This window comes from Fundulus heteroclitus, chromosome 7, assembly GCF_011125445.2.
Source record: "Fundulus heteroclitus isolate FHET01 chromosome 7, MU-UCD_Fhet_4.1, whole genome shotgun sequence".
Lineage (NCBI taxonomy): Eukaryota > Metazoa > Chordata > Actinopteri > Cyprinodontiformes > Fundulidae > Fundulus > Fundulus heteroclitus.
The window spans coordinates 21,423,787-21,446,316 of record NC_046367.1 but is presented as its reverse complement, the minus strand read 5'-3'; the positions used below and the strand labels follow the sequence as shown (position 1 = coordinate 21,446,316).

At 40.2% G+C, this 22,530-nt stretch overlaps 2 protein-coding genes across 3 annotated transcripts; one reads left to right on the top strand and one right to left on the bottom strand.

Moving 5' to 3' along the window:
- The first annotated feature begins 189 nt into the window (after positions 1-189).
- On the top strand, positions 190-13,093 carry ing1 (inhibitor of growth family, member 1). Of its 2 annotated transcripts, none has more exons than XM_012875100.3 (4): positions 190-1,810; positions 4,000-4,174; positions 4,431-4,579; positions 12,155-13,093. In XM_012875100.3, the coding sequence occupies exons 2-4, from the start codon at positions 4,036-4,038 to the stop codon at positions 12,779-12,781; spliced, it is 915 nt and encodes a 304-aa protein (XP_012730554.2). In that variant the 5' UTR covers positions 190-1,810; positions 4,000-4,035; the 3' UTR covers positions 12,782-13,093. The 2 variants fall into 2 exon arrangements, with proteins under 2 accessions (XP_012730554.2, XP_035995074.1); XM_036139181.1 differs by having other exon boundaries at positions 191-1,813; positions 4,003-4,174.
- A 3,072-nt stretch (positions 13,094-16,165) lies between these two features.
- On the bottom strand, positions 16,166-20,150 carry ube2al (ubiquitin conjugating enzyme E2 A, like). The gene is given in 6 exon segments (NM_001309940.1): positions 16,166-16,562; positions 17,603-17,691; positions 17,766-17,855; positions 18,198-18,223; positions 18,320-18,400; positions 20,071-20,150. Coding segments are annotated over 6 exon segments (459 nt in total). The 5' UTR covers positions 20,115-20,150; the 3' UTR covers positions 16,166-16,433.
- Between the last annotated feature and the right edge of the window lie 2,380 nt (positions 20,151-22,530).

The window sequence follows — 22,530 nt, the reverse complement described above, 5'->3', positions numbered from 1 at the left end:
GATTTAAGTGTTTAGTGTCACAGCAGGTTTTAGCAAGAGACAGCCACAGGGTGGCGATATAAAGTATTTAAAATACATGTTCATAGTAATATTATTATTAAATATTTAACAAAATTGAATTAATACACATAAAGTGTAAGGTTGTAAAGGTTATACAGTTGCAAAAGTGTGAGTGTCAACAACAAATATGGAATCCCAACTTGGTAGGCATCCACAGGTTTTAGGCTGCACAAGTGTGAGATTAAGCTACTGCAAAAAAATGGATAAAAAAAACGAGTCAGTATTTTTTATTTTTATACATTCTTTCAAGAGGTGTCAATAAATGTGGTTGGTACTATGTGTTTATTGCTCTGTAGCCACATATTAGTAGACTTGAACTGATTTTACTATCAAACAAGGAAGCTTTTGTCTCCAGAGAATTTCAGCTATAATTATAAATAAACTTAAAACTTATGTTTAGAAAATATTCCAACTCCTGCTCAAATGTTAGCCAGAAATCAATGTACCAGCTAATAATACCAAGATGTTTGTAAAGATGTAATTAACATTTACTGGGGTTTTCCCAAGGCCTTATGTCTCAAATTCTATCATCTTAATTTAGGACCTCAAAATGTATACATCCAATTTTTTATTAATAGGTCTTAATTTTGGGTAAGTTAAATGTGAACAGTTGTTCATTAGTTCAATTTTTTTTTTCTCTCCAAGAAATCTGCTGGTGGCATTTGTTTACACCACGATTTGTGTTTTTTGCTGAGAAAACTCAGCCACTGTAACAAAAATACAAATTCCTTGTTTTTGAGCAATAGTGAGAACTATTGATTTTCTCACAAACCTACAATATAAATCTGTTCAGGGGGCTACATGTATTTACTACAAGCTCGTTTGTTGCAGGGGGTGTATATTTCATGCGGAAAAACACATTTAAATGGATGGTTACATTTCACTTGCTTAAATTAATCCAAAAAAGGTTAAAAAAAATAAAAATAAAACAAATGGACTTCTCCATTTGAGAAAGCTTCCTGGATGGGAAGCAAAACGTCTTCAGATTCAGAATAGAAATTCAGTCGTTTTGTTTTTTTAACCTTTTTTTGGATTGCTCATGACCTGGATGACTGAGAATCTTCACCAACAACTTGCTTAAGCTCTCAAGTAAGTTAAATATCCTTATTCTATAGCACGTGGTCATAAAGTAAAACAGGTTTTAAATTTTAATTTAGTGAAGGCCAGGTTTGCTTGTGATAGTTTAAAAGAACAAAGGGGTAGGATAATGTTGTAGTTCTGTTAGTATTTAGCAGTGTTTAAACCATGGCTGTAGTTTTTCCAGCAATAATAAAAACTCACATTTCACAATGTCATAAAAAAATAACCTTGAATATTTTTGGTAATTTCTCACGACTTAAAAAAATATTTTCAACTGGCATCAATCTGACCTATAGATGGGGCGTTTTTACACAGTAACACGGCACATCGTGACAGTGCAAAGGAGCCAAAAGATAATCAAGCATATTATCCAATGCACGTTGCATCACACTGAGGGGAGAACGCGTTTCAGTGGCAGATCGGGGCTTCTTATTGAGCGTTTACGGTGGCGTGAAATGCAGCGGGACTGGAAACTGCAACCTACAACCATCCATCCCCTCTGTCTGGTGACAGGAAAGGTTGCGCATGCGCACCTCCCAAACTATTCGGGGTCGTTGGGTTTTTCAAGGAGGGACGCGCCTCTGCTCGGCTCTCCTCTGTAGTTACACATAATAACCTGACGTTAGCGTCGAGGAAACGAGGCTACCGGAGGAGAACTAAGCGCATCCAGGTGAGCTTTTCTGCGCCGTGTTTACAAGCGACGCGCCTTGAGCTGCGGGCTTTGTTTTTGTCCGTGTTTGTGCCACGTTTCGCTTAACGGTTTAAGCTAGCATGCTAACTTAGCTGAGAGTTGCACCAGAATAAAAAAACAACTAAATTTAAAGTGGCTGCATTAATATTTCTCATTTACTTGGCTTATTTAAGTAACAGCGGGTGAAACATGTCAAGCTACCCACATTTAGGTTATCTAATTCAACGCGATGTGTAAGATTTTAGGTTAACGTTCATGTCTATAGTTATAATTATAAAAGCTTTAGCGCTACATGCGAGCTTTTTTAAGCTAGCTAACGATTCAATTTAAAATTATTCCTGATTTCACGCTGTTGAAGCCGGGTTCCAAATTACTGAGAGAGTCGAGAGGTTTGAGGGCTACTTTTCGTGGGAGACCTTTTGGCTCGGTCACCGTTTCGCACAACAAGACCTCCGACCAAATCTCAGGCTCGTTTCGTGGTAACGCGTCTGTTTGTGGTTCATGGCGAGACAACGCGAGAGTTTACGAGAACTTTTGCTACACGACTATTGTAGTTGTTTGTTTCCCGTCTTGGCAGTGAAAAGCGCGGCTCATACGTTTTATTTTTATTTTATTTAGTTATTTTCTATCGAAAACAGTAGGTAAAACATCTATTATAGGGGCTGAGAAACAGGAATACGTTCAATATGCAATGATGTTGGTGAGTGTAGTGATAAATAAGTTTATATGCAATAAATATTCAAATGTTAAGTCGACAGTGTTAGCTTCTTTCTGCCTTAAGTTCATTGCAAGCATACGCAACAAGCGGTCTCTAAATGGCCTAATATGTTTATGCTAAATTACAGAAGTGCCACCAAGTACATTATCAATGTAGAGCTGAAATGCTAAATAATTTATATTTAATTGAGTCTTTGAAATATTGATATTCCATGCAGCGCAACAATGAATTTACAATCTAATGTGCAGCCTTGATCTATAAGAAAGTACACATCGGGGCCAATTAACAGCAAACAGGCTTAAATCTGAGAGACTTGAGCCTGTTTGCTGTTGCGATAACCCAATAACCGTTTGCACAAATATTCAAACTGTTATTAAAGGGTCTTTACAAGTAAAATAGGTTCCACTCATACGTGGCTATATAGAAATATGAATTAGTCCAGTCCAACTTTATTTGTAAAGCACTTTAAAATTTCCCGAGGACCAAGGTGCTGTACAGTAAACAGGGTCAAAATAAAAACAAATGCACAGACTCAGACATAAATCACATTATACAATAAAAGCAAAAAAATCTAAACAGAAAATATGAACTTCAAAAGTCTGATTAAAAAATAAAATGTCCATTCAGTCATGTAGACAATTTTAATTGTGATTACATGAGGCAAGTTGGTAAAAAATGTATGCATCTAAGGAAGCCCAGACAGTGGTTGACTTTTCAACAGTTCCTCTTCCAGAGCAAGCATGTGGTGACAGTGGAGAGGAACAACTCCCCGTTCACAGAAGCATCTACCGCACACAAAAAACAAAAGATGTGCTGGCCTAGGAGTACTTTCTGTAGGAAAGGAAAGACGGAGCGAGAGTTGATGGCAGTAACTCAGTTTAGTGGGTTTGTCTAGGAGAGGAACACTGAAAGAAGTGTGTAACCGTCATTATTACAGTATACAGCGTGAAAAGGAGAAGTCAAAGTTACGCTAAAATTAGACTGTCATGCTCATTTTTTTTTTATGAGCATAATGGTCTGTTCAATGCGCATGTTTGAGAGCAACATAGAAAAGTCAATAAAGCTCCTGAACGCACTTCAGCGCATCTATAAACCTCCTGAACCACATTAGCTAGCGCTAGCTTTTATTAGCTTGTCGAACGGCCCCTTTCAAGCCGCACGACGCAACGCTCCGCTTTGGGAATGCATCCAGAAAATACCTACTGGAACACAAAGGTATAACAGGATATAGACCGTCTTCAATATAAACAATATAGTCCCTATATTCAGCCCTAGCTGAAGGTCCCATTTTTATATATATATATATATATATATATATATATATATATATATATATATATATATATATATATATATATATATATATATATATATATATATATATATTGTTGTTGCATGCAGCGCTACATTTCCAGCGAGTTGTTCAGTAATACTAGTTTGCTCTCTGCAGGACTTGGAGTGTCGTGGGGGCGAAAAAGGAGCCGCAATGTTGAACCCGGCCAGTGGTGACCCCAGCCATGTGGTGGTGAATTATGTTGAGGAGTACCTGGACCTAGTGGAGTCGCTACCCTTCGACTTGCAGAGGAGCGTGTCCCTTATGAGGGAAATCGATGCAAAGTATCAAGGTGCAGAACCTCAACCCGGGCTGGGTTTTTACGCATCTCTGTAAATCGATCCATTTCAGCTTGAGCTCACCCATAAAAACAGATAGTCTGTAACGTTTTAGAGGAATGGTCAACAATCATAGAGCCCACTTTCTCAAGCTTTCTTAGTGAGAAATAAACAGCTAAATTGCAGGAAACACAGAAGACAGACGAGACAATGCTCTTTAAGGATGAGTAACTAGGGATTTAATTTTCATACTTGATTCTTTCCGTGCAGACGCACTCAAGGAGCTCGACGACGCATACGAGCGGTATCGCAGGGAACTAGACTTGCTTCAGAGGCGCAAGCTTCAGCTCTCCATCCAGAGGGCGCTGATCCGCAGTCAGGAGCTTGGAGACGAAAAGATCCAGATTGCCGGCCAAATGGTATGTTCAAAGATCTGCAGCTCTGCAGTGGAAAATCCCCAAACGCGACCGTGTGCAGCTGATAAGGACAGCGAGGCCTGGGGGTCAGTATGGGGCCAATGTACTCGGAGAACATGGGGATGGGGGTTTTATATCTCTGTATTCCTTCTTCTAAAATAGATCAAAGAACCAGAGTTTTTACACATTGACTGTACATAAAAGGTGGAACTTAAGTCATTTTTCTTAATTTTATATTTAAAGTCTTCAATTTAATCTTCAATTTTTTTAAAAAAAAGAAAAGTTTTCTTTCAGAAACATGTTTGCAGCATTGAAAGTTAAAATGTTTTCCCTTTCAGGCTTTATGTTCCATAAATAATGCATATACATGCAGATAAGAAACAATTGGTGGAAACTTTCTCTAATACAAACATTTTGATAGGAAAAGAGGAAACTGAAAGGTACCGTAATTTTTGGACTAGAAGGTGCACATACGTTTTCTCAAAAATTGGTGGTGCATCCGGTGTACCTTTATAAATTATTACTGTTGTGCTTATTGGCTGATTTTATGTGGTAAAATGCGCTCATAAATCTGTTAAAATGTGTAAGTACGACTTTCATTAGCAACGAAAACCTTACAGCCCCTGGAGCCTGAGCTGTCTAAGAGACTGCCTGACTGTAATGTCTAAACTAGAAGAGCATTCATGTAAGGCAGCCCGCGCCCGGAGTACGCGCTAGCAACAATAAACCAAGTAATTTAATTCAATATAAAAGTTTAATTTGGCCTTATGTTAGAAACAAGGCAGTGTAGTCCACCTACACTGCCTGGGGAGGTGTTGGCCTAGTGGTTAGAGCAGTGCGCTTGTGGTCTGAGAAGGTTGTAAGTACCCGGTTTGATCCCCAGCGCCTGCACTCTGGGTCCCTGAGCAAGACCCTTAACCCCCGATTGCTCCCACAGTGGCAGCCCACTGCTCCCCAAGGGGATGGGTTAAGATGCAGAAGTGAATTTCTCCATTGTGAGATCAATAAAGTTCAATTGTTGTTGTTATTATTATTATTATTAGGCCCGAGCAGCGAAGCGCTGCGAAGGCCTATTGTTTCTGTGTTGTTTCTTATTATTATTATTATTATTTTTATTCTGCCCCCCTAAAGAGGGGCCTTTTTGGGGGCTTTATCATACTCAAAAACTCACCAAACTTGGCAGATGCAAGAAGACTGTTTAAAAATTTTGTATTTTAAGGTCGTCACAAAAATCAAAAGAAAAATGCCTCAACGGCGCCACCTAGCAATTTTCAAAGGACCCTTTGCTATTCACTTACTTCATCATAGAGACATGAAATTTGGTACAGTTGTAGAACTCACCACGACGCTCAGAATTTACAATTGATGTCATAGTGCAAGTATCACAGGAAGTTGGCCATTTTAGATTGAAGGTCGTATTTTGACCCCATTTTTGACATTTACAGCATTGGTATTTGATCGAACTCCTCCTAAGGATTTTTAGCGAGCGGCCTGAAACTCGGTCAGTCTGATCATAAGGCATGCCCAATTAAAAGTTATCAAAACGGTGAGTTTTTGAGCATGTTGAAGGGGCGTTAGCAGGGGTCAAAGTTCACCTACTCGCCACAAAAAATAAAACTGTTATATCTCCTACACAGACACACACAGAGGCACCAAACTTTCTGTGATTGATCATCATCGGGTCTCCTACAATATCCAATGGTCAAATGATGACATTGCTTAGGCCACGCCCCCTGACAACAGGAAGTGTCATGTTTTGTTGTAAGCGGTCGCTATGTTACCCCTCTGAGCTAATCAACATGAAACTGTGTCAAGAGACAGAAGACATATTGGTGTGTTGTGGATTCCAGCCCCAAGTGGATTCCATGGAGCAGGGCGGCGTGGTGGCGTGGGGAAGTCACATCAAACCATATATTTTTAATCTTTTGACAGCATTATTTGCTCAAACCTGTCCACCAGGTGGCAGCAAGAGACCACAAATAAACCACAAACCAAGTTGTCTTGTTCAGTAAGGCAAGGCAAGGCAAATTTATTTATATAGCACAATTCAGTACAAAGACAATGCAAAGTGCTTTACATGATTAAAATATAGCAACATAAAACAGAATAAAAGCAAGTAGGAATAAAATGTAGATAGAAAAAAGAACAAAAAAGTGGTGATTCAGTTAACTAGAACAGTTGAAGGCAATCCTAAACAAATGTGTTTTTAATCTTGATTTAAAGGAACTCAGGCTTTCCGCACCTTTACAATTTTCTGGAAGTTTGTTCCAGATCAGTGGAGCATAAGAACTAAATGCTGCTTCTCCTTGTTTAGTTCTGGTTCTAGGTATGCAGAGTAGGCTAGAGCCAGAAGACCTTAATGGTCTGGATGGTTGATACACGGATAACAAGTCTGATGTATTTAGGTGCTAAGCCATTCAGGGATTTATAGACGAACAGAAGTTTTTAAAGTCTATTCTTTGATATACAGGGAGCCATGGAAGGACTTTAGAACTGGGGTGATGTGCTCTACTTTCTTAGTCTTAGTGAGGACGTGGGCAACAGCGTTCTGGATCAGCTGCAGCTGTCTGATCCACTTTTTAGGCAGACCTGTAAAAACACCGTTGCAGTAATCAATTCTACTAATTATAAATGCATGGATTAGTTTTTCCAGATCCTGCTGAGACATTAGTCCTTTATACCTGGAAATGTTTTTCAGGTGATAGAAAGCTGACCTTGTAACTGTCTTTAGATGCTTTTGGAGGTTCAGGTCTGAGACCATTACTACTCCCAGATTTCGGGCCTCATCAGTGGTTCCTAGCTGAAGCGACTGAAGCTGTGTGCTAACCTTTGATCTCTCCTCTATTGGTCCAAAAATTATTACGTCTGTTTTGTTTTTATTCAACTGAAGAAAATTTTGGCACATCCACGTATTGATTTCTTCTAGGCATTTACTCAGTGCTTGAACTGGTTCATAGTCACCTGGTGACATGGTGATGTAGAACTGTGTGTCGTCTGCATAGTTATGGTAGTTGATGTTATTTCTTATGATCTGAGCTAGAGGAGCATGTAGATATTGAATAGGAGGGGCCCAGGATGGACCCTTGGGGAACCCCACATGTGGTTTTTGTAATCTTCGATGTAAAGTTACCTACTGATACAAAAAAGTCCCTGTCCTTTAAGTAGGATTTAAACCAGTGGAGAGATGTACCACAGAGGCCGACCCAGTTCTCCAGGGGCTCTAACAGAATGCAGTGATCAACAGTATCAAATGCTGCACTGAGGTCCAACAGAACCATCATGGTGGTTTTTCCGCAGTCTGTATTTATATGGATGTCATTAAACACCTTGATAAGGGCGGTCTCTGTACTGTGGTGAGCACGGAAGCCAGACTGGAAAACGTCAAAGTGGCTGGTCGTTGTTAAGAAGGTGTTTTATTGTTGAAACACAGCTTTTTCAATAATCTTACTGATAAATGGGAGCTTTGAGATTGGCCTGTAGTTCTGGAGTAGTAGTTTGTCTAAATTGTTCTTTTTTAACAGTGGTTTGATAATTGCTGTTTTCAGGGACTGGGGGGAAAACACCTGACAGAAGGGACGTGTTTATTATCTGAGTCAAATCAGACGCTATGACAGGCAAAACTTTCTTAAGGAAAACTGTAGGTAGAGCATCAAGACAGCATGAGGAGGAACTTAGCTGCTGAATGATCTCCTCTAAGCTTTTGGAGTTTATTTGACTGAATTGGGACATTTTGTCAGGATAAGTTCCAGCTGAATACGGCTTTGGTTCTAGAGTTGGTGTGGATGTACAAACTGATCTTCTAATTATCAGTTTATTTATTTTTTAGACTAGTTCCATATGAGAGGTTGCAAGAAAACTTGTAACTTTACTGAATTTGCAGCTTAAGAAGATTGGGTTTGACAGACAACACCAACTGTCCCCTCAATCCAGTGCACACAATACCACAACAGACCTCATCACGCTCTACAGTACATCAAGAAAACTAAATCAACTAAAACAAGTTCACGAGTGCACATGAAATGAAGTTAATCCATATTTGTGTGTCAGGGTGTCTAAGCACTCTCCAGAATTTGACATCTCAGCACAACCTGTAATAATTATAGAAAGTAACGTTATAGTTGTTCTGCCTTTTGTTAAGACAGCAAGGAATTCATGTCGTGAATACATTACATAAATAAGATATAAATTAATTATTACTCAGAGGAAATCCATGCTAAAAACAGTTAGAAACGTTTTGGGTTCATATTTAATCAGAGTGAGACATCACAACTTTGTTAGATCTCTATGTGAATTACGTGAGATAGTGAGTGCTCTCACCTTAAATAAAAGATCTTTGACGTATTTTGCTCTGGTAAAAGCTGCTTTTCAGCGATGAAGCTAGGGAAACTGCTAATATTGAAGTTGAATTTGTTCTACACGCTTCTGCTTTGGAAAATATTCGTCTTTTTACAAAAAGAATGTTTAAAGCCAGATTTGGGAACAAAGGTTATTCAGACAACGCAAGAAAAGGAAGCTTTGTGTGGGGAACTTTTGTCCTAGCTGTCTAGCTGCATATGGCCCCAGGACAGAACAATAGTTTTCTTGAAGTATAATTTTGGAGAAGTAGAAACAAATATTAATTTCAAAAGGTAGGTAAAAAAGGAAAAAAGTTTTTACAAAATCTTAAAATGTTGGATAGTCGTTATTTCCATCTTGCTGTGAAAATTGGTGAAATATTATAATTTTTGATGCTTAGATATAAAATTGCAAGGCAATTACTAAAATTGCCTTTTGTTGAAAATGTTTTTTGGCATGCCATACTTTACATTTATAGGTAGCCTAGATGTGCATAATAAAAGAGTGGAACTAAAAGCTGGTCTAAAATTTTTATGGAGCTTTAACCTGCTAAGAGTAATAACAGATGATTATATCTTTAAAATGAGATAACTGTCTCATAAAATGTGATAGTTTACTTGGTCTAAAGAGATGATTCAATTCAATGTTATTTATATAGCGCCAATTCATGAAATATATCATCTCAAGGCACTTTCCAAAGTCAAAATCAATCAGATTATACAGATTGGGTCAGATTATACACATTGGTCAAAAAAATTCCTATATAAGGGAACCCAGTTCATTGCATCAAAGTCTTGACAAGTAGCATTCTCTCTTGAAGAAGCGTAGAGCCACAGGGAGAGTCGTCTGCATTGTCCATGGCTTTGCAGCAATCCTACCTACTGAGCAAGCATGAAGCAACAGCGGGGAAAAAACTTCCCATTAACGGGAAGGAAAAACCTCCAGCAGAACCGGGCTCAGTATGAACGGTCATCTGCCTCGACTGACTGGGGTTTACAGAAGACAGAGCAGAGACACAACAAGAGAGACAAAAAAGCACAGAAGTTCTACATTAGATGGTAGTAGCGGGTCTTCCCTGGATGATGCCACAGCTAACAGAACGCCAGACCAGGTGTACCTACTATGAAGAAAAAAAAAAATCAAAAAGTTAAAAGCTGAAATGACAACAGTCATTCAAAATTGAAGAACAATAGATCCTGATGTCCTGCAGTAGCCTAAACGTATAGCAGCATAACTATAGAGGTAGCTCAGGGTAACACGAGCCACTCTAACTATAAGCTTTTTAAAAAAGGAAAGTCCAAAGAGCCAGCTTCTAGTGGAGAAGTTCAAGTATCTTGGGGTCTTGTTCATGAATGAGGGGAAGATGGAGCGGGAGATCGACAGGCGGATTGGTGCAGCGTCTGCTGTGAAGCGGGCGCTGTACCGGTCCGTTGTGGTGAAGAGACAGCTGAGCCAAAAGGCGAAGCTCTCGATTTACCGGTCGATCTACGTTCCTACCCTCATCTATGGTCACGAGCTTTGGGTCGAAAGAACGAGATCCCGGATACAACATCCCGAAATGAGTTTTCTCCATAGTGTGTGTGAGCTCTCCCTTAGAGATAAGGTGAGGAGCTCAGTCATCTGGGGAGGACTCAGAGTAGAGCCACTGCTTCTTCATGTTGAGAGGAGCCAGTTGAGGTGGCTTGTGCATCTGGTTAGGATGCCTCCTGGATGCCTCCCTGGTGAGGTGTTCTGGGCACGTCCCACCGGGAGGAGGCCCAGGGGAAGACCCAGGACACGCTGGAGGTACTATGTCTCTCGGCTGGCCTGGGAACGCCTTGGGATTCCCCCAGAGAAGCTGGCCCAAGTGGCTGGGGAGAGGAATGTCTGGGCCTCCTTTATAAAGCTGCTACCCCCGCGATATTGCTAAAGTGTTCCTTTGGCAATAGTCCAATTGCTAAAGTGTTACTTTTACATTACTTTTGGGTGTGTATCCACCAATTTAGATGTTAAACTTTCATAAAAGCTGTCTTAATGCAAGAAACAAAACCCTTAGACACATGAAATAGCAAGTAAGCCGAATTCGGCCCGCCGAACGATTTAGTCCGGTCCGGTGGCCAAATGCATTTTCATTATTCAACGGCTGTATCTCCTCGCTGCATCGAGCGATCTGCACCAGATTTTTTGTGAGTCGTGGGGGAGCGCTGCCGAACACGTTCGTGTGAATCGCCCAGTGGACGGGCGGGCAAAATGCGTGACAGCATCTGCGGTGGCGGGCGGCCGGCGGTGCGCAAATCCCAGCGGTGGCCAATAGGCCAGAGCGGCGCTTTGCTGCGAGGGCCGCTCATCACCGCTTGCGGTTTTAATTATTATTACACTCTGTCCCCCCCGACAGAGAGAGCTATCATCTCTGTCGGGGGGATGAGAGCTGTGTACCTGGAGGGGCGGAGTGATATTACACACTTGGGAAGAATATTTAGTGCACGCTTTATGGTCCAAACAATACGGTATAAAGAATTTAAACTGGAAAAATATAACATTTTAAAATCAGAGTTCCCCCAGAGTCTGGAGAAGGCTCTAATTTGCTTTTATCATCTTCCAGGAGTAGATAAGTATCAAAGGAGAAAATGAATTTTCAGTACTTTATTCATAATTCTGTTATGTAAAAACATAAATATACAGAATTAATTTTCTGGATGGGTGGATGGATAGAAATTTCATCCTTTCTCAACGTTTGAATTGTTCCATTGTGTCTGAATCTTGGTAAAGCTCATTGATTGGTTTGGACTTTGAGTTTTTCTCTATTTTTTCTCTTAATTCAACACTTTAGCATGTAATCATGTTTATTTAGGGAAAATGAAAAAAAAAAAAATCAAAGCAAAAAAAAAAATGACGCATTTCCTGAGTGAGATAACGCCGTAGCATTTTGCTGCTTTCTTATCACCCAGACTGTCTTAGATCAGAGCCAGTGGTTCTAAAACTGGGTCTGGCTTAGATGTCAAACAAAGCCCTCATTTTTTTTATTCTATAAACAGGATTAAAAGTCAAAACTTTGCTACTCTTTTCTAATGTGACATTCTTCAGGGCATTTTGCTCACAGTTAAATGTTAGCACTGAAATAGTAGGTTGGTGCTGGTGTAAAAACGAAACCACCTGCGGTTAATTGATTGTTCCTCCATGACCCGCAGAGAACCGGCACGCCGCTGAACGGTTTGCGTTCGGCATCAGGTTCACCAAACGCTTTGACCATGCTCTTTGTTTCAGGTGGAGCTGGTGGAGAACCGAACCCGACAGATAGACTGGCACTCTGAGCTTCTCCTCTCCTCTCAAGAAGTCCAAGAAAGCCACGTTACTACGGCGACGCCCCTGAGCCCCGCGTCCGTCTCCCTGATGTCGTCCCTTTCGGCGACGGTCACTCCGGGCAAATCCGGCCACCACGACAAGAAACGAGACGAGGTCACCCCGGGTTCCCTGGGCGGCGACAAAGCCGGCGGGAAGCGCTCGAGGCGTCAGAAGAACGGAGAGAACCGGGAAAGCTACGGCGGTCTGGACCATTCCGAGGAAGCGGGCGCTTCTCGGGAGAAGAGGGCCAAAATGTCTTCTAAGAAGAAGAAGCGATCCAAAGGGAAGTCTGAGAGGGAAGTGTCGCCGCCCGACCTGCCCATAGATCCAGACGAGCCGACGTACTGCCTGTGTGAGCAGGTTTCCTACGGAGAGATGATCGGCTGCGACAACGACGAATGTCCAATCGAGTGGTTTCACTTCTCCTGCGTCGGGCTCCATCACAAGCCCAAAGGCAAGTGGTACTGCCCCAAGTGCCGGGGGGAGAATGAAAAGACCATGGACAAGGCCCTGGAGAGGGCCAAGAAGGAGAGGGCTTATAACAGATAGCTCGCTCCGCCTGGCCCAATGAACAGTGAATAAAAACAGCAATGTTCTGCCTTTGTTCTCATTTAACACTGTTATGACGTATTGTACTGGTGAGAAAGATGGATCGTTTTAAAAAAAAAATAAGCTTGTTTTTAAATGCACCATACACCTCCACCTGGCTTCTAGTATTTGTCCGAACATTAACAGGAAGTAAAGAGCGGGTCCATGTGCATGTTTTAAAAGATCTGCTCTGCACTGGCGGCTCCTTTTGTCTGCATCACACACGCAGCCTTATAGCTGCTCATCTACCCTAATAAAACATTTCTAAACTGACTTTTGGCGTCTTGTGTAACTGCTGCCTGGGAGAGCTTGGTCTGTTAGTCCAGTGTGCTGTAAGTCAAAGTTTAACCAGTTAAAATCAATCAGGTCAGTAAAGCAGCTAGGATTTACTGATGGCTAAGCAAACATCTGGGCCCCATCCAGTCCGGCGGCCCACAGACTTCAGTGTAGAGTCCACACTCAGCAGGACCGACTGCAGCTCCAGTTAGAGCTGACGGTCTCTTGGCTTCTGTCTCTAACACCTGTGCACATCTGGAGACTGAAATCTGCCCATTCCTTTCCAAAATAGCTCAGTCTCTATGGGTAGCATCCATTTTCAAGCCTTGCCATGGATTCCCTATTGGATCTAGGCCTGGGGTCCCTTCTTCGTACGTTGCTTAAAACATCCGAGATCAAATGAGACATCCAAGATGATTTCATCCGGCTAATCCTGATCTGGCTAATTGGGTTCTTCGAACACACCTGTTGTTTATGATTAGTATGGCTGGATTGAGTTATCTGAGACAACTGCACGTTCATGCGTTTGTTTAAAAGAGGAAATGTATCGATAGTAGAAACAATGATCAGCAGCGCTGCTATTGGCTGGTCAGCATGGTCAAAGAACAGCCCACAGTTTTTCTCCAAGCAGAACAAGAGCTTTTAATGGAAGGTTATGCCTGAATTTGAGTCATTAATTAAAACGACAGGGAACACCTTCAAAGTCTGCTTAAAGCCAGGAGAGAGGGCATGGCAAAAAAATAGACAAATTAAATGCGTAAATACTGTCCATGGTAGATGTTTCTATCACTTTCTACAGTATGAATTTTTGCATTTTAATAATTTCATATTTATTTTGTTCTTTTATGTCAGAGCCTCCACGGGACCCACTAGAACATGGGGACAAGTAAAAGTGAAATACAAGAATATTCTACAAAATGGTAGCCTTTAATTATTATACTTTTATTTTAAAAAGCAACTTCTTCCTCTTTTTTAAAAGCCACTGGTAAATGATGTTTGTCTGTTTATAACAGCCACCAAGAAAAAGCCTGAAAAAAACTGGTTATTTTTACTTTTGTTGCACAAGGCATGTTTCACCCTTTCTTTTTTTTTCACAAAATGACACAGGGTGCCATCCGTTCCCCTTATAAACGGCTTCTTCAACAAAAAAATGTTTTATTTTGACCTGAAAAAACACAAATTAAGAGGAGAAATTGAACTCCAAAACGTGAAAAATAGAAACATTGCACCAGAGATCAAGTTGCTTCAAAAGGACCTTCAGAGTAAGTTCTAATACACCATTTGACAGTAGTATTGCTGACTTTACATAATTATCTCTTATTGCAGACAAAGATGACTTGCTGTCTTCATAAATAATTGTTTAAATAAAATGACAGGAACTAAGCATTATTTGTTTCGTCTTTTATTAAACATTAAAAAATGGTGTTCCACAATTCTGTCCCGTCCTCTGCCACTAGGTGGTCCAAGTGCACTGGCTGGACAGACTTCCCTATCTTCACCACTTCTAAAGCTGCGATCTAATCCTGTATACATGAAATAAGCCTGAGAGCGAGCAGGTTCAAGCTAGCGCACATGCTGCTATGACAGCAAGTCCAGGATGCGTTTCGAAGAACCAAACGATCCAAGGTCATGCCAAATCGTCAATCAAATCCAGCTAACTGAGTTAGCGACGTACGAAGAACGGACCCCTGGACTTTGACTAGGCCATTCTAACATGAATACATGAATACAATGCATTGTAGCTCAGGTTTAGTGTCACCTTTTATTCACTCTCCGGCGTCAGCCTCTGTTAGGCTGAATCCAGCTTCCTTCCAGCATCTCTAGGTTTCTCTCTGTGGGGACACTATGCAGTTATGTGCCGTTTATGCTTTGCATGTCGGCCATTAACTCATTCTTGGTGTCATCTGAACAAAGCATCTTTATGTTGCATCTCCTGCATGGCTTGTGGCAAATTTTAAATGGGACTTCTGACTTGCTTTCTCAGAAAGACGGCATTTGTGGAGCGTACGACCAGGAGTCGTCCTGTGAACAAGAAGAGAAAAAAAAGAGAAGAGGTGAAAGAAGAGATAAAAGGGAAAGAATGAGTCGTCCTGTTGACAGTCTCCCACCTGAGCTGTGGATTTCTGCAGCTCCGCCAGAGTTACCACAAGCCTCTTGGCAGCATCTGATCAATGCTCCCCGTTTTTCCTTTAAGGTTTACGGCTCCTTATATCTCAACGTGACGGTCTGAACGGCGGCTTATAGTTTTTCTGCCATTTTTAGTTGCACATGTACGTGTGATACAGAAAGCGTTTCTTGTTAAAGAACTGAGAAGAACTCCAGGAAAACTAGCTGCAGATTTACACAACTTACTGTAAAACTACAGTATGTTTCACTAGATAAGTGTGCAGCTTGAACATGAAGCACTTCAAGTGTTTGTGGAAGTTAGAGATGTGCAAAAAAAACCAAAAAAAACCCAGAATTCTCAGTAAAGGCCAAAGCAGCCATGGGAGTCTTGCATCTTTAAAATCTAAACTGAATTAAAATTTTCATTCCTTCTCATAGTGTTAGATTGTGGCTACGCCAGTTTTCCACCTTCAGAAACCTGAAATTAAACCCCAGCATCGAAACACCTGATGATAAAAAGCATATCAGTTTAGACATTTAGTTTGTCAGAAATCTGCGTAAATGTCATTTGGAGTTTTAAATAAAATAAAATAAAAGACATATTCCGTTTAAGGATGACTGTTTATTTACAAGAACTGGAAAAAGTGACATGAGGGACAACCAGTGCAAAATCTGTACATCATTTCAGTTGCAGGTTTCTTTATATACACGAGAACTCAACAGGATTGTGAATACACGGTCATGCACGTTAACGGCTCACAACACAGCAAAGGACGCGGTGTAGAGATGTTGCATTTAGCTGTAGCAGGTGATGCTCAGGCTGCTCATTATTCCACTGCATCGTGAAAACTGACTAAACGAATCAGGTGCACAACAGAAAGGACTCCATGACTTAAATGATGCACCCCGGTAGACGTCATTAAAGCAAGTAACAACACACCAGATTTTTTTTTTTTTCCTGTTTTTTTTTTTGCTTAACGGCCCATACTGACGAAGCACATTTCCCCCTGGTTGACTAGAAAAAGAGGCAACCAGATAAAAAGAACCTCTCACTGGGCCGAAAGAAAAACGAAAAACTCTTTTGTCGGGAGAGTTGAGGGTAAAGTGCATAAAAGCGTAAAAGGAAAACCAACATAAATGGGAGCAAAAAATGTTTAAAAATTCAGTTACTCCACTAAAACTTGCAGCACACAGCTTGAAGATGAGGCGCTCAGCGGTGGGGATTGTCAGGTCAGCTGTCCCTCCAGCTTTGTTCGACTATAGCAGACACGCGCTTCTCGTACTCCCGCTTGTTCTCCTGGTACAGCTGGGCCGCTTGGCTGTTGGCCGGACTGTTGGGGTTTGGTTCATCGAGCAGGGACTGGCAGGGGGAGAAAAAAAAATTAACAATGTTTTAGTCTGAAATGATCTTTTTGACTCATGTATTTAAAAACTCCACACATTATTATGTTCTTAATGACATTTATTAAAAGCAACAGTTTTATTGGAACAGGAAATTAAACCATGGGTGGTTTCATCTGCCAAATGATGATGTTAGCAAGTCATTCTGGCACTAAGAACATCAAATGAGTCTGAATGCCGTCTATATGCTAGTTGACTGATAATATTCAATAAATGTTCATTTCATTTTCAGAAGGTTTTTGAGATTTTTCTCATTCACAGCTTTCTGTTTTTTTAAAGGAACTACATTGCGTCTGTAAGTTTCAGCAACTTTAATTTAGGACCAAGAGATTTTTAAGGCCTTTACAATAAGGACATGTTTAATTTATTTTATAACAAGTTAACTATGATTTTATTAACTTATGTGTTAATAAAAGCCATGGGATGTGACTCCAAGTGATTTAGTACTTAGGTTACCCAATTTCTATCTATTTTTACAATATATAGTGTCAATGAGGTTAGATATAAACTACTACACTTTCCTATGATTAAGTATTTTTAATCTGTAATTTAATTGCTTAAACATACAATAAATCAGTTTCAGGAGGCAAATTAGTTCAAAGGTTTAAGGAGACAGCTAGGCGTCCTCAGATATACTCCTGACGAGGCCGTTTGCTCATCAAAGGGGCCCAGACTTACGTTATGGTGTAAAGACAACATTTAAAATAAATAAATAAATAAATAATAAAAATTTTAAGTCACCGGTAGAACCAAGTGTTAAATATCCTGCAAATTTAAAATGCAGCTAAATACAATTTGAAACGTATAAAGACAGTCTGGTTGTAACGTAGAAACCAGACACCCTGCTTTAAGGCCTACCTCATTTATTTTTTTTTGCTGAGTTTGATAAAATCAAATTTACACACTCCGTCTGTAGCCAGCATCTTTGTCTATCCCCTGAGGAACGATGGTAAAAAGATTAAATCTATTCCTTGGCTCTGGTCTGTGGACATCTCTCACCTGGATGGAAGTGAGAATCGAGGACACGTCGTAAGTGGGACTCCATCGGTTCTGAAGAATGTCTAGACATATACTGCCGTCTGCATAGACTGGAGACAAAGACAGCATGAAACACCGCGGCACACGGCCGACGCTGATAAATATGACCTCTAGTTACTCCTACCATTTGGATGAAACATCTTGGAGACAAATCGCACTGTGGGGGGTTTGTTGGGATATTCTTCTGTAAATTCTACTATGAGTTTAAATGTACCTGAGGCGAAAAAAAGGGAAAAAGATTTTAAGATTTGTATCAGAGGGATGAAGGAAGCAGATTAACACCATTTGTGACCTCTTGTAACCCCAACATAATATTAAAAAAATAAAAAGGTTTCCTCAGATAGAATAAAACCTGAATACAACATGAACTATAATAATTTCAGTAAAAAACTAAATTCAAGTATCACTTTTTGAAAGATCTGCAAAAGGAAAGACAATCCAGCAATTTCTGTTAAAAATGAAAAATAAAATCTAGGATTGGATTTCAAGTTTTTTTTCCTTCTCCCCATTAAACTCTGAAATTCATTCTTAACTCAAAATAAATTCAGATACTTACCATCCTCAAAGGGAGTTCCTTCAGGGCTGTAAAATTAAAACAAATATATATTTTATTGGGCTTATTTCCCCCCCAACACTTGATAAATACATGCTGTAGATAAACACGTTTCACACCCTTACCCAAAAATGACTGCATTCCACACCATGATGTTGTTTTCAGAAGGGGCTCCACTGACACCAGCTGGAGGATCTTCTTGTAGCCTTTTCCAAACCAAAAAAAAAGAAGAAGGTTATTGTTGGACCTCAGTTCTTCAATCCACACATCAAGAAACAAGATCAGAAAGTTTATGAAGAAAATGTGAATTTCCTTCAAGTCAGTCAAATTTAACCCTAATAACGACCCCAGAATATTTCTGGAAAATGCAATTGCACCTTTTTATTTTGACAAAAACTGTAAGCATGGCTGACTCAGTTCCATAATTACTGCTCAAATATGTATCTGCTTTAAAAGAAAATGTGGAAAGTTACATCTTCAAATAACTAGACTTCACCTAATACCATCACACTTAACTAGAGACTATCCCTCAACCCACCCTCCTTACAACACCTGGGAACATCTGCCCAAAGACTGCTGACCAGACTTAGCCAAAACTTGAAATATTCTGTCCCAGGATTAAAAAAGAAGCCCTAAAAGTGTGTATGACACTATCAGGGAGACTGCGGCTGCTGTTTTCGTTTCCGTTCCCTTCACTGCGATTACTGTACCTGCATTTACTGGCATGCTCAATTAACCCCGGGAAGGCCCGGTTTCTGTCCAAATCTGGGAATAGCTTTCGCTGATAAACACGGAGCAGAACGCCTCATAGTTTTAAGGCATACTACTCTCAGTATTTTAAACCATAATAATGTATTTGTACAGTAACAGATGTGACCTTTTTGCAGGTAAATTACAGGCCTATCACCGCTGAAAAGGCAGAACAGATCTTTTGAATGACGTTTTAAGCCAAAAGCTAAAATGCTTTTGTAATCCGGCGTGTGAATTTTGGGTGAGATCTTTTTACGAGTTTCAATTTAATGTAAAGTCTCCTCCAAAATGACAGTATTCTGTTTTAACGTACAACTTTTAAAACGACTCCCCATTATGTTCCCTTAAAAGTTTGTAGAGAGCTTAAATCCGGCCGAAGAACTCCTAGATGGACAGACTAATTGGAGATATGCCACAGGACGCGGTGAGGGTTTCTTAGAATATAGAAACAACTTTGTTTTTTGTGGACAAAATGTTCCTGTGCAGTCAGAACAACAACTCTGAAGGTATCTCCCTTCACACAACGCAGACGCGGCTAGTTCGCCACTTTGTCCGTGATTTAAAGTCAATATTCAGGAGAAAATACGGACTGCGGCGCCACTTTTAACGGTGCTAAACCTGCTTAATATCGGGGTAAACATGGCCATTATTAATTAATAAAACCCCAATTAATAAATTGTCACGAGACTTCTACGAAATAGACGAGCTTGTCAGCGGCTGTGCTTTTTAATGGTTATTATCAGGAAAAGGGCAGGTTTGACCTAACGTTACTCCTGTCGGACATTTAAACGGTGGCTAGTTAAAGGTTAGCCAGCAGCTCCTAACTGTACCAGCGAATCAAGTCGGCTAACCTGCTAGCAACTACCGCTGGTCGCTCGCCCGGCATTTCTCGCTACTAAACCTTTAACAGCACCGCCGCCCTGCCCGGTCCAAGGCTTTCAAACAAAAACTGTCTTCTTCTAAAGTGCAACCCGCAGTGGAACTGAACTGTCTCGTTTATTGTAAATAAATAAATAAAAAGGCGTCGCGAGCCTTTAACCAGCTGACGTAAGCTAGGCTAGCGTTAGCTGTTTTGACAAAACGGCTAACCCAGCGGTGTCGGCACAATTCCAGACCGTGAACTCACCGTTTAAAATCTCTCATAAGTCTTCGTCTGGCCGGGGTGGACATGTCTTGGCTGCTGAGGCCCTTACTGACAGCTCAACTATGCTGACGGGCACCTTTGTGTAAACCAAAAATTATATATTGTACTTCGTGGTTAGTTCTTTTTTTTTTTCTTTTTTTACAGGAAGGCAGTGCAGCCTTTCACACCGCGGCCGACGTTTTACGTCGTTCCCCAGTTAACCCGACTCCCCGCTTAGCCCAGATAGCCTTAAAGGGCCATACCACCCATTTAGGGGGAGGGCAGTCACAGAGTGTAAACTAGTTAAAGGTTTGCAACCTCCGGATGTAAGTTAACATTAAATGTAATTAAAAATATGCATTTGTATATTAATAATACGGGTTTTCGACTAGATGTATGAATTTCATCCGATGTTATTTTAACATTCTACATAACAGCTCCCCCGTTTATGGTCAAGACCGTCGGCAGCCGGGAGGCGTGGCCAAATAGACGTGACGTCAGTGTAGCGCAGTGATGATGAAGGTCGTTCCCACTGGCAGGTGTGGCGTGTCCTCACACGTGAACCTATTGATTATCTGGTGTTTCACGTATGATTCAGAAATGCAGTTTGAGCAGGCCAGCACCACATAAATATAGATTATTGTGCCGCTGGGTATATATGTCTATAGATCTATATCTATCTATCTCTCTCTCTTTATATAGATATATATACAAATAAGAGGCGTACAGTGCAAGTCAATCTATTTATTGGGGGATATTATGACCTCTGCTTTCATATTGTAAAATTAATTGAGCATTTTTTCTTTGTTGTTTTAGCTCTTCACAGAATTTTGGTCCTCAGGAAAGTGACAATTAGAATTTATATTCTCTTCCAGAAGTGTTTGTAACAGTAAGACACATTTACATGTACAAATTATTTCTGTCTTTATCAAGCCTTATTCAATACCAATCTCCCAAGTTCCCTCTTCATTAGGTTCATTGATGTTCTGATTGTCATGGATTGACAAGTTTGAACAGATACAAAAGCATTAAACTACTAAATAAATGATGCAATATGCCTAACAATATCACGCTGTAACGTCTTACAAAGAATCATTAAATATCCTTTGCTGTTTTGCACTTTTAATTTTAATTCTTCATTTATTTTTCATACATTCCATGTATGTTAGCTTATATCTATGATGTATAGTAGTGTTTAAAATATTACAAATGTCTGGTTTTTTTTAAATCAGTAAAAGCCCAAAAACCCTTTAACAGCTTTAATGTCTATACCTGCAAATGCATTGGGAACACTGCACACACTATTTAAGGAATGAGGGATATTAAGCAGTTAAAAAAAGCCCTGAAAAGTGCCAAACGTTTAAGCCTTCCTGTGAAACACTAAACTGATATTTAGTTGTATAACTGCAGTACTTGAGAGTTGCTTCAGATCAGCTTTGTGTAGACTTTTTCCAGCACCTGTGAACAGGTATTCCAGCCCAGGATGATTAGACTGCAGTCTGCATTTGTTGGGTCAAGTTCCAGGGATTGGGCTGGCCACCCCATAATATTCATCTTTTTCATCTAGAAGCAAGACGCTCACTTACTATGTTTGAGGTCTCATTGAAACACCCAGCATTCGCCAGGCACATTCATGCAAATAGCACCTTTATTTTTTTTACATTGCTCTGTGAATTGACCGTTTCTCTTCTTTCATCATCTCATTATCTGTGAATTTGCCATTTTGTTAATAATTGCAGTTTGTTCCCCCCCTTCTCATAAGTCTCTCCTCTGTGTACAGGTTAACCTTAAACTTAGCTTCTTTCATGTGTTTTTGCATTTCTGAGTCTTCTCCGGCAACGCAAAATCAAAAGTCCAGCTGTGCTTTTGATTTGTGTCTCTGTGTTGTGTGTATTCAGAGCAGGCATCACAGCAAAATTTCATTATGGCTGCATAATGACAATAAATATTCCCAATTCATAAGGAGACATGACCTCTTGAAGTATTTTTTTCTTGTATTCAAACTGATCCATATTCCATGGTATGCAATAAATAGGCCCAACACCACAGTATGAGACCCCCCCCCCACACACACACACACACATCATGACGTCTGTGCCACCATGCTTGGCAGTGAGCTGTGGTCTGAAATCTGTTAGACACTGGAAAACATATACACACACACATATATATATGAATTGCTAATTGCTTTCATCCATCCATAAGTTTTTTTTGCAAGTTAATCTTCACAGAAAGTCTTTTTTTCTTCAGCAACTTTGCAGGGGCTTCCTACCAAAAGTGTGGCTTCAAATACGTTTTTTTTTCTATTTAATAAAAAAATAAATAAAATGAGAAATTGTTTGATCCCATGAAGGGAAATGGACTTCTACCAGTAGAAAGCCAGTTGACCAGAAAAACTAAGCAGACAAGTATTAGAGAAAATGTTTAGGTCAAAGGTTAGTGACTGTAGTTTTATGCCATTAG